Consider the following 11689-nt stretch of genomic DNA (forward strand, 5'->3'; position numbering starts at 1 on the left):
CGACCATACGAGCAGCTATACGGGAACTCCATCGTTATGCAATGAGTACATATGCACATGTGAGCATCTGCGTTTGCGTGGTATTCCCACAGAAAAGGAACCTCATTATTTTTTTTATAAACAGGGACCCTCCCTCGGTTCTATCTCATTAAAAATGAAACCACGAGAACTAAAAAAAAACATCAAACCATAAGTAAAGTCAACAATAAAAAAAGCCCATCAAGAAAAAAGATATTCCCATTGAAGAAAACCTCACTTCCCCCGGCTCGCGGTAGCCCGCCCAACGACGCAGGTTAGGTCTATAAATAAAGCCCGACACCCACCCTCTTCCCTAGACGCACCTGTCCCATGCCGATACCCTTTCGCGGACTAGAGCAGAGGCGGTTCAAGATCGATCTTGTCGGTGTAGGTGGCGACACTGACGACGTAGGAGCGCGATGGACGCGCGGTTCCCGCATTCGCCGGCCGAGGTGGCCAAGGTGCAGCTCGTCCAGTTCGGCGTCCTCAACTCCGACGAGATCGTAATCCCCAACACCCCTACACACCGCGTTTGTTCATCTCAGATTCGTCCTTCATCTCCTCTAATTTGCTCTCCCTGCATGGAGTCAGAGTTGGATCTCGTGCAGTTCCCAGTCCCAAAAGTTACGACCAAGTTTTTGATCATTTATTTGATATGCCACCCAAAAGTTGTGTAGAAACGACAATGCCGAGGAGACAGGGGCGTAATCTGGAGTGGACACCATGTGAGCATGGTAAAAGGAGATGACTGGCGAAGATGGCTAGGTCAAGGGTTTTCTGCCACCGACCGACAAACTCAGATGGATTGATCCGACAAGCAAGCGATGAAATTAATTATCACGCAATGACCTTATTCAACGCCCACCATGTAGAGGTGCTCTCCATGCGGTCTAAAATAGTAGACCACAAGTTCACGACCAAACGAGTAGCTATACGGGCACCCCATTATTATGCGATGAATACGCACGCATATCAAAATGGAACCATGACAACTATTTTTTTTTGAAAAAAAGATATTCAAAAATGAAAAAGACTCGATAAACTGCATCACAGGTTCGTCAAGAAGAAAAAAAGCCCACCAGGGAAAAAGATATCCCCACTGAAGAAGCCTCATTTCTGTCCTAGAAAAAAACCCTCATTTGCTCCGGCTCACGGTAGCCGGCCCGGCGCAGGATACGTCTATAAATAGACCCCGACCCCCCACCCTCTTCCCCAGACGCACATTGCCCCAGGCCGATCCCCTTTCGCCGACTCGAGCGGAGCGTCGGTGGTCCGAGATCGATCTTGTCGGCGCCGGCGCCGCCGACGACGTGGGGCCGCGATGGACGCGCGGTTCCCGCACTCGCCGGCCGAGGTGGCCAAGGTCAAGCTCGTCCAGTTCGGCGTGCTCAGCCCCGACGAGATCGTAATCCCCCACACCCCACCCCCACCCACCGCGTTCCTTCATCTTGATCTTGGATCCGTCCTTCATCTCCTCTGATCTGCACTCCCTGCGTGGAGTCGGAGTCGGATCTCGTGCAGTTCCCACTCCCGGATGGTTGTAGATTCGGCTTTTTTTGGTGCTTGGGTAGCGAGTTTGGTCGATCTGACGGATACCTAGGGTTTTGGGTTTGGCACGGTGAACATATCTGTGGTTGTTGTTTGGTTTTTGCTAACACGGGGAATTAGTCGAGAGAGAATTTCGGGCGGAGCAGAATACATGGCCGTGTAACTTGTAAGTCTATGGTTCGTTCTGAGTAAGTTGTGGTAGGATTGATATTAGGTCGAGTTGAAATTCTCTTATACATCAAAAGTCTTGACTGCCCGATCCAACAAAGTGCTAATCGATGTTCTTATTGGCCTATGACGTGTTTGCTTGAACTCTCTGAGGCACAGTTTGCATAGATTTGTGTATTATCTTCACACTTGATTTTACAGTTTGCTTTTGATTAGGTTGTTGTTCAGTGTATAAGTTCTCTTGAATAAAAGTCGCACACAGATGTTGCTTTTCTCTTACTTAGATCTAGTAATTAATAAGATGGATTTGACAGTATGACGATTTATTCGGTTCAAATGTCCGACGACCGTTATTTTGTAACGGTTTAACGGTACCGGTGACCGTTTTTGTAATTATGGCGGGTCGATATGGAAATGTGCACCATTTTAGGAATGGATCTGACTGAGAATTCTTTTTTTGCTTTCCTTATTTGCAGAGACAAATGTCAGTGGTCATGATAGAGCACGCGGAGACTACGGAGAGGGGCAAGGTGAAGTCCGGGGGTCTGAGCGACCCCCGTTTGGGCACCATTGACCGGAAACTCAAGTGCGACACATGTATGGCTGGGATGGCCGAGTGCCCGGGCCACTTTGGCCACCTCGAGCTTGCGAAGCCCATGTTCCATATCGGCTTCATCAAGACCGTGCTCTCCGTAATGCGCTGCGTGTGCTTCAATTGCTCCAAGATCCTCGCGGACGAGGTACTGCCAACATCTTCTTGACCCTTCTGCCGGTCTGGTTTCGTTTTTAAGAGCTGTGCATCTTACTGGTTGCTGGTTGATGCATATATCTATCCAAACCGAATGACCCTTCTGTAGGTTAGGTTTCCTTTTTAAGACCTGTGCATTTTACTGGTTATTGGTTGGTGCATATCTAGCCTAACTGAAAGGAAGGGTCTCTGATGTGCCAGACAAGCTACACCCAAATCATAGCAATCTTAGTTCTCACCATATCTATGTTTGTCCAATTTTGCACCTCTTCTCAACCAACATGGTAATTTTGAGATATAGCTAGAATCATTTGTGTTGGGTATGATGAGCTGTAGATGCGACTGCTTTAGACTTCTTGCATCTTTTTTATGGACCTGGAGACCAACATTCTAATCAGCACCACGGAGCTGAATAAGAAACAAATTTATGGTTTAACTCAATAATGGACCATTTATTGTTGTGCGCACTGATTTGGCATGTTACTTATCAGTGATATATATCTTGCAGGAAGATACCAAGTTCCAGCAGGCTCTGAAAATCAAGAACCCCAAAAATAGGTTAAGAAGAATTTATGATGCTTGCAAGAGCAAAAAGGTTTGCTCTGGGGGTGAAGACCTTGAGGGTCAGGATCAGCAGGACACTGAAGAGCCAGTGAAGAAAAAAGGTGGTTGTGGGGCTCAGCAGCCAAATATCACAGTTGATGGTATGAAGATGGTTGCAGAGTTTAAAACAACAAAGAAGAAAAATGATGAGCAAGATCAACTCCCGGAACCAGTGGAGCGAAAGCAAATTCTCTCCGCCGAGAGGGTATTTACATTATCTTTGCTCAATTCAGTAGGTTCTAATTAAGAATTTTCATTTAACCATATGGATCACATCATGGTTTGTTGGGACAGGTCCTTAATGTTCTCAAGCGTATAAGTGACGAGGACTGTCTTTTATTGGGCCTGAACCCTGAATTTGCTCGTCCTGATTGGATGATACTGCAAGTCCTCCCAATTCCTCCGCCCCCTGTGAGACCATCTGTCATGATGGATACTTCCTCCAGAAGCGAGGTTAGCCCAGTACTACTAAAATTATTACGAATCCAATGGTTGGTTCACAGGGTGCCCTTTTACTAACTGTTTATCTTGTTGTTGCTTCTGTTTTGACAGGATGATTTGACTCATCAATTAGCGATGATAATTCGACATAATGAGAATTTGAGGAGGCAAGAGAGAAATGGAGCCCCAGCTCACATTATAACAGAGTTTGCTCAGCTGTTGCAGTTTCACATTGCAACATACTTCGATAATGATCTTCCTGGACAACCAAGGGTGAGTAGTCTATAAGTCCACTTCCTGTATTAAGCATTAACGAATATTTTTCCCCCACTTGTTTCACCTAAAAATGCAGTAATGGATAAATTGTTCTGAATATTTTTTGTTGAAAATATTCAGGCCACTCAGCGTTCTGGAAGGCCTATTAAGTCGATTTGCAGCAGGCTGAAAGCAAAAGAAGGCCGGATTAGAGGAAATTTAATGGGGAAGCGTGTTGATTTCTCAGCTCGTACCGTCATCACACCAGATCCGAATATCAACATTGATCAATTGGGGGTGCCATGGAGTATTGCTTTGAATCTGACATACCCAGAAACTGTCACTCCATACAACATTGAGAGGTAAACTAATTTGCTGCTATTAAGGCATCTTGTGTAATTGCTCTTCTGCATTGATATTTGATAAGTAATGTCCAAATCTGAGTATACCAGGTTGAAAGAACTAGTTGAATATGGACCTCACCCTCCCCCAGGCAAGACAGGAGCGAAGTACATTATTAGGGAAGATGGCCAGAGGCTGGATCTTCGCTATGTGAAGAAAAGTAGCGACCAGCATTTGGAGCTTGGTTACAAGGTTAGTACCGACATCGTTGCATCATCTATTGTTTTACTGTGGCATCACAAAATTTCGCTTTTTTGTTCTAGCTCACCCAATTTGCGCTTGACTTCTCAGGTGGAAAGGCACCTTAATGATGGAGATTTTGTTCTTTTCAACCGGCAACCCAGTCTCCACAAAATGTCTATCATGGGCCATCGCATTAAAATTATGCCCTACTCGACTTTTCGCCTGAACTTGTCTGTCACTTCACCGTACAATGCTGATTTTGATGGGGATGAAATGAATATGCATGTTCCTCAGTCATTTGAGACCAGAGCTGAAGTTTTAGAGTTGATGATGGTGCCGAAATGTATTGTGTCACCTCAAGCAAATAGACCTGTCATGGGTATTGTCCAGGACACACTTCTTGGGTGTCGAAAAATGACCAAAAGGGATACTCTCATTGAAAAGGTTAACAATAATACTTTCCTTAAACACCTTAAATAGTACTGTGTGTGTGGTTTTGTAGCTTACTGTGCTGAAAATTTCTCCCAGGATGTATTTATGAACATCTTAATGTGGTGGGAAGATTTTGATGGGAAGATCTCAGCCCCTACCATTTTGAAACCAAGGCCGATTTGGACTGGCAAACAAGTTTTCAACTTGATCATTCCCAAGTTAATTAATTTAATTAGATTTTCAGCCTGGCACGCTGAAACAGAAAATGGATTTACAACTCCTGGTGATACTGTGGTCCGGATAGAGAAGGGAGAGCTTCTATCTGGTACACTTTGCAAAAAAACACTTGGGGCATCAAGTGGAAGTCTTATTCATGTTATTTGGTAAGTAATAAAAGGTACATTGCAGATTTTAGCAAACATGTTCTCCTCTGCTAAATAATTTTGGTTTAACTGTTTGCAGGGAAGAGGTAGGTCCAGATGCGGCACGGAAGTTCTTGGGTCATACACAGTGGCTGGTCAACTACTGGCTTCTGCAAAATGGTTTCAGTATTGGGATCGGGGATACAATTGCAGACGCAGATACTATGGAAAAAATTAATGAGACAATCGCAAACGCCAAGATTGAAGTGAATGGGCTTATTAAGCAAGCACAAGAGAAGGAGCTGGAACCTGAGCCAGGACGCACGATGATGGAATCATTTGAAAATAGAGTAAATCAGGTACAATAGCTGAATATCCTTGTTTGGTTCTTTCATCTGGGAAAATAGGAGTTTGCGATAAATAACTTTCTTGACATACTTGTTTTGACATATCTGTTTCTCATGCTAGGTTCTTAACAAGGCTCGTGATGAATCTGGCAGTAGTGCCCAGAAGAGTTTGTCCGAGAGCAACAATTTGAAAGCTATGGTTACTGCAGGCTCAAAAGGCAGTTTCATTAATATTTCACAAATGACTGCTTGTGTCGGACAGCAGAATGTTGAGGGCAAACGGATTCCATTTGGTTTTGTTGATCGTACATTGCCCCACTTCACAAAAGATGACTACGGCCCTGAAAGCCGTGGATTTGTGGAGAACTCTTATCTTCGAGGCTTGACACCACAGGAATTTTTCTTCCATGCTATGGGTGGTAGAGAAGGTTTGATTGATACTGCTGTGAAAACTTCCGAGACTGGGTATATTCAGCGCAGGCTCGTGAAGGCTATGGAAGACATCATGGTTAAATATGACGGTACCGTTAGAAACTCTTTGGGTGATGTCATTCAATTCTTGTATGGAGAAGACGGCATGGATGCTGTTTGGATTGAATCCCAGAAACTGGACTCCCTGAAGATGAAAAAGGATGAGTTTGATAATGTGTTCCGTTATGAACTGAATGATATGAACTGGAAGCCTAATTACATGCTGCCTGACCATGTTGAGGATTTGAAGACCATTCGTGAATTCAGAAATGTGTTTGAGGCAGAGCTTCAGAAATTGGAAGTTGACAGATTACAACTTGGGCAAGAAATTACCACAACTGGCGAGGGTACATGGCCTATGCCTGTCAACCTCAAGCGGCTTATCTGGAATGCTCAGAAGACTTTCAAGATTGATCTAAGAAAACCTTCTGACATGCACCCAATGGAAATCGTGGAAGCGATTGATAAGCTGCAAGAAAGACTCAAGGTTGTCCCCGGCGACGACGCCATGAGCATTGAGGCTCAGAAAAATGCTACTCTGCTATTCAATATCCTGCTTCGCAGCACATTTGCTAGCAAGAGGGTCTTGAAAGAATACAGGCTTACGAAGGAATCATTCGAATGGGTCATTGGTGAGATTGAATCGAGATTCCTCCAGTCTTTGGTGGCTCCTGGTGAAATGATTGGATGTGTGGCTGCACAGTCCATTGGAGAACCGGCAACTCAGATGACGCTGAATACTTTCCATTATGCTGGTGTTAGTGCTAAGAATGTTACCCTTGGTGTTCCCAGATTAAGAGAGATCATCAACGTCGCCAAGAAGATAAAGACTCCATCTCTGTCTGTCTTCCTAAAGCCTGGGGTGAACAGCAGGAAAGAATCGGCCAAGAATGTCCAGTGTGCCTTGGAGTACACCACGCTACGTAGTGTGACCCATGCCACTGAGATATGGTATGATCCTGATCCTCTAGGAACCCTCATTCCTGAGGATGTGGACTTTGTCAGGTCATACTATGAGATGCCCGATGAGGATGTTGACCCGGATAAGATGTCTCCTTGGCTGCTGCGTATTGAACTGAACCGCGAGATGATGGTTGATAAGAAGTTGAGCATGGCTGATATTGCAGAGAAGATCAATCATGAGTTTGATGATGACTTGTCATGCATATTCAACGACGACAACGCAGATAAGCTCATCCTTCGTGTCCGCATCGCAAATGATGAAGCTCCTCCAAAAGGAGGAGAGGCACAGGGTGAATCTGCCGAGGACGATGTCTTCCTCAAGAAGATTGAGGGGAACATGTTGACTGAGATGGCCCTTCGAGGCATTCCAGATATTAACAAGGTCTTCATCAAAAAGGGGAAGGTTAATAAATTTGATGAGAAGGAAGGTTTCAAAGGAGAAGAGGAGTGGATGCTTGATACAGAAGGTGTAAACCTCTTGGCCGTCATGTGTCATGAGGACGTTGATCCTTCTAGGACAACAAGTAATCATTTGATTGAAGTGATTGAGGTTCTTGGCATCGAGGCTGTCCGCAGGTCTCTCTTGGATGAGTTGAGGGTGGTGATATCTTTTGATGGGTCTTATGTGAACTACCGTCATCTGGCCATTCTCTGCGATACGATGACATACAGAGGTCACCTGATGGCGATTACCAGGCACGGCATAAATCGTAACGACACAGGGCCTCTCATGAGATGTTCTTTTGAAGAGACGGTGGATATCCTGCTTGATGCTGCTGTATATGCTGAATCTGATTACCTGAGAGGTGTCACAGAGAACATTATGCTTGGCCAGCTTGCTCCTATTGGTACAGGAGGGTGTGGATTGTATCTGAATGACCAGATGCTGAAGCAGGCCATTGAGCTCCAACTCCCGAGCTATATTGACACTCTGGACTATGGTGTCACACCGGCGCGTTCACCCTCCGGGACACCGTACCATGATGGAATGATGTCTCCATTGCTGAGCCCGAATTTCCGGGCTTCCCCCCTCACAGATGCTCAGTTCTCGCCGTATGTTGGCGGCATGGCGTTCTCGCCCATGCCGTCGAACTACAGCCCGTCCTCTGGGGGTTACAGTCCATCTTCTCCGGTGTTCAGCCCAGGGCCAGGACACAGCTACAGCCCCACTTCTCCGTCATACAGCCCCGCATCACCCAGCTACAGCCCTGCATCGCCATCATATACTCCTGGCTCTCCTTCCTACAGCCCGAGCAGTCCATCATACTCTCCAACCAGTCCATCATACTCTCCCACATCTCCGAGCTACAGCCCCACATCTCCTAGCTACAGTCCAACCTCTCCGGCATACTGTCCCACTTCGCCAAGCTACAGTCCAACATCTCCGGCATACTGCCCGACATCTCCTGCATACAGCCCGACCTCTCCAGCATACTGCCCGACGTCTCCGGCATACAGCCCGTCATCGCCATCTTATAACCCAACGTCGCCATCTTATAGTCCGACATCTCCTTCATACAGCCCGACTTCACCATCTTATAGCCCAACATCGCCATCATACAGCCCCACATCTCCTTCATACAGCCCTTCATCACCAACTTATAGCCCGACGTCGCCCTCATACAGACCGACATCGCCCTCGTACAGCCCGACATCACCTGCATACAGTCCGTCATCGCCTGGTTACTGCCCGACGTCACCGAGCTACAGCCCTACTTCACCGAGCTACAGCCCTTCTTCGGCCAAGTACAGTCCTTCAAATATCTATTCTCCAAGCAGCCCAAGGATGATGAGCCCGTACAGTCAGACTTCTCCAAACTACAGGTAATTCTGTAACTTCTGTTCATATACTTTCTGGTGGTATTCTATTCATACATTTTTAGTTTTTCTTTTCCGTAATGTGGATAGCCCTGGCCCTATCATCGGTTGATGCTCGAAGCAAAATATTTATGCTTATTTGTGCGCGCATATCTGTTTCTGCAGCCCGACCTCACCGTCCTACTCGCCCACCTCACCGTCGTATGCGCAACCAAGCCCGTCGTACAGCCCGGCAAGGTGAGCCGAATTTCAGTTGATCATCCTCCTTGTTTCAACTTAAAGAACACCTAATGCTGTGACAAATACAATGGGTTGCCTAACTCACTGCCTGCATGCTGCAGCCCGATCACTACCTCTGGAGGACCTAGCCCAGATTACACCCCAACTTCTCCAAACTACAGGTAATTAAATTAAATGCGTAATCAGGCTTATCTATCTCGTCGATCTGCCCTTGATGGAAGCACAACCATTGGTCGTTAGCTCTTCTGACGATATCACTTTTGAGCGTGCAGCCCCACTGCAAGCTACTCCCCCACCGCACCGGGCTACTCGCCGATATCCACCGAGCCGCAAACTAGTGACAAGGACAAGGAGACTGCTCCCTGAAGCCAAAACTCGCTGCTGGCCGAGGCAGAAGCACATCACCCTAGCTGCTGTTCTTGTTTCCTTCCGCGTCGCCAGAACAGGCATTGGATTTGCTGCGCTTGCCGATGAATTGCTGCTGAACTTGAGTTGTTATGTATGATAGATGTTGTGAGTGACTCCCCAGTAACTGTGTTGTTGAGAATTTGCAATTGTACCTAATAATGTGTTGTTGATCGGATTGTTATGTTGATGATGTTGTTGACCGGATTGTTATGTTAATGTTTCCATTGGAACTTCTTATTATTTGCACTCAGCTGTGGAGCGCTTTTGTAAGTCCTGCAGATTTCCTATTGCTGCTTTGGCGTTTGGTAGGCCTTTGCTGTGCTTAATTGTTTTTGAGCTGCACCATGTCCTCGATTTCCTGTGAAGGCTGCCTCAAACTTCACAACTTGTACTGTTACTGCTGTCAGGTAATTTTCATATTATTGTGCTGTTTCCCAGTCCTTTGTTGTAATGTTTAATTCTCTGTTGATAGAACTGTTATCCACGTGAATTTCTCGCTGTTTGCTTGAGACCAGATAACCTTCTTGTTTGAGTTATGCAAATGAAATACAGTACACGGGAAGACATGTAGTAAGGACCTGTGATCGTGTGGAGCGATGCTCACACACAACAACGGCAAGTTTATTCATCCATTTATTTACTCATAGACTAGTACTCCTCGAGATTATTTATCAGTAATCACATGCACACAGGCATGCATCGAGGACTGACGCTAGATTTAGATCGTAGTATGTTGTTACTGCGTTACTTGCTGGATCAAAAGCCCCTCGGCGAAGGGCCTCTGGTTGTAGCAGTCGAGGTTGCTCCCGTAGCCGACGCCAAGGATGTTGCAGTAGCGCTGGTAGAACCCGATCCGGTCGGCAACACGGCTGTCCTGCCCCCTGCCGCACTCGAGCCCCCCGTTGATGATGTTGGTGATGACGCCGTAGCCGGGCACTCTTCCCGCCGCGTTGTCAGCGGCCGTTGGCGTCCACTGGCCCGTGATCACGGCGTGGGAGGACGGCTTGTTTGCCTGCGGCGTCATCCAGAACCATAGCGCCGTCTCGAACGACACCGTGGCATCCGTGGCCACCAGGTCCGGGTTGTTGAGCAGGTCCACGCCGATGGCGCGCCCCGCGGGGCCGTAGTTGTAGTTCCAGGACAGCATGATGGGGCCGCGGCCGTAGTACTGCCTGCCTTGCGCGCACGGCCACTCCGACGACGGCTGGCAGTAGTCGGGCGGCGAGCCCAGCTCCCGCTTGTAGCAGTAGCCCCAGGAGTAGGGGCCATCGGGGGCGGTGGCCCACCCGCCGGTGGTCTCGTGGGAGGTCTGCCCGAAGAAGGCCGCCACCTCCTGCTTCCGCGTCTCGGTGCTCCCCGTGGTGCCGAAGGCCGGGAACGCGGCGGCGGCGGCCAGGAATGCGTCGTACGTGTAGAACCCGCCGGCATCTGTGCACTGGTTGCTGTGGAGCAGGAACTGCTGGAAGATGTCCCTGGAGATGATGGACGACACGCCCCCGCCGGGGCTGGGTCCGGGAGGAGTGGGGCCGCAGCCGCTGCACTGGCTCTGGCAGCCAGCGCCGCAGTAGTCGGAGGTGCTGCCACAGTAGCCGAAGCGGCTGCAGCAGAGGCAGTTCGGGCACGTCGCGCCGCCGGCCTGCGAGCCGCACTGCTGGGCGCGGGCCGCCGTAGCGAGCGCCACCGCCAGGACGTACGATGGCCAGGATGGCCGCCACCCTCGGGCCTCTCATTCTCAGTGTAGGCACGGGTTCATCTTGATGCTTGATAGATTATGGCGCCAACCAAGTGCCGCTATTTATAGATCTTTGGTCGAGAGAAGCCGTGCTGTGGTTGTATACATGATCAATTCTCACTCGCGGCTCGTTGGTTGAAGTCCGGACATGACATGTCACGAGTTCCCCTTATCATCTTCATCACTACAGGACCATGTGACATGTCTTGTCTCATAAATTGTTGAAATGTACCCAACATCACCGATCAACCACGTCTGATTGATAAATTAGTTCATACTGATGAACCATGTGGCATATCTTCATTGAACCATGTGACGAAGACGTGCACTGTTGGGATTGGATCACAACCAAAAAGACAACAAGATTAGCCTGCATCTTGGCCTGTTCCTAAAAGTTATACTGACCTGCTCAAATTTGGTGTCGTGTACTCCTACTAGTGTATACACATGGGATTAGCTTAAAAAATGATGATAAAATTAGCTTGTACTAAAAAAAACATGTTCTGCAACTTTGTGTATACACATGGGCTTGTTCTGCAACCAGGGTCAT

At 47.7% G+C, this 11689-nt stretch overlaps 1 protein-coding gene and 1 pseudogene across 1 annotated transcript; one reads left to right on the forward strand and one right to left on the reverse strand.

Annotated features, from left to right (window-relative positions):
* The first annotated feature begins 1241 nt into the window (after positions 1–1241).
* On the forward strand, positions 1242–9657 carry LOC125540470 (DNA-directed RNA polymerase II subunit RPB1-like). Its single transcript, XM_048704087.2, has 14 exons — positions 1242–1423; positions 2211–2474; positions 2991–3290; positions 3380–3538; positions 3638–3799; positions 3923–4143; positions 4234–4375; positions 4475–4810; positions 4895–5181; positions 5261–5519; positions 5629–8765; positions 8925–8996; positions 9101–9160; positions 9272–9657. Exons 1-14 carry the CDS (start codon positions 1340–1342, stop codon positions 9363–9365), a joined length of 5577 nt encoding a protein of 1858 aa, XP_048560044.1. The 5' UTR covers positions 1242–1339; the 3' UTR covers positions 9366–9657.
* Positions 9658–9753: 96 nt separating this feature from the next.
* On the reverse strand, positions 9754–11137 carry LOC125534632 (basic endochitinase A pseudogene; annotated as a pseudogene).
* Between the last annotated feature and the right edge of the window lie 552 nt (positions 11138–11689).

The sequence above is a fragment of the Triticum urartu genome, chromosome 2A (assembly GCF_056163025.1).
Source record: "Triticum urartu cultivar PI428250 chromosome 2A, HENAU_Tu73, whole genome shotgun sequence".
NCBI lineage: Eukaryota > Viridiplantae > Streptophyta > Magnoliopsida > Poales > Poaceae > Triticum > Triticum urartu.

What these genes read in the sequence shown, in the direction of transcription:
- LOC125540470 (XM_048704087.2), top strand. Translation starts at nt 1,340, where the DNA reads ATGGACGCGCGGTTCCCGCACTCGCCGGCCGAGGTGGCCAAGGTCAAG. An exon ending in CCAAGATCCTCGCGGACGAG is followed by an intron (nt 2,475 to 2,990) that starts GTACTGCCAACA and finishes TATATCTTGCAG; the next exon opens with GAAGATACCAAGTTCCAGCA. An exon ending in ATACTTCCTCCAGAAGCGAG is followed by an intron (nt 3,539 to 3,637) that starts GTTAGCCCAGTA and finishes CTGTTTTGACAG; the next exon opens with GATGATTTGACTCATCAATT.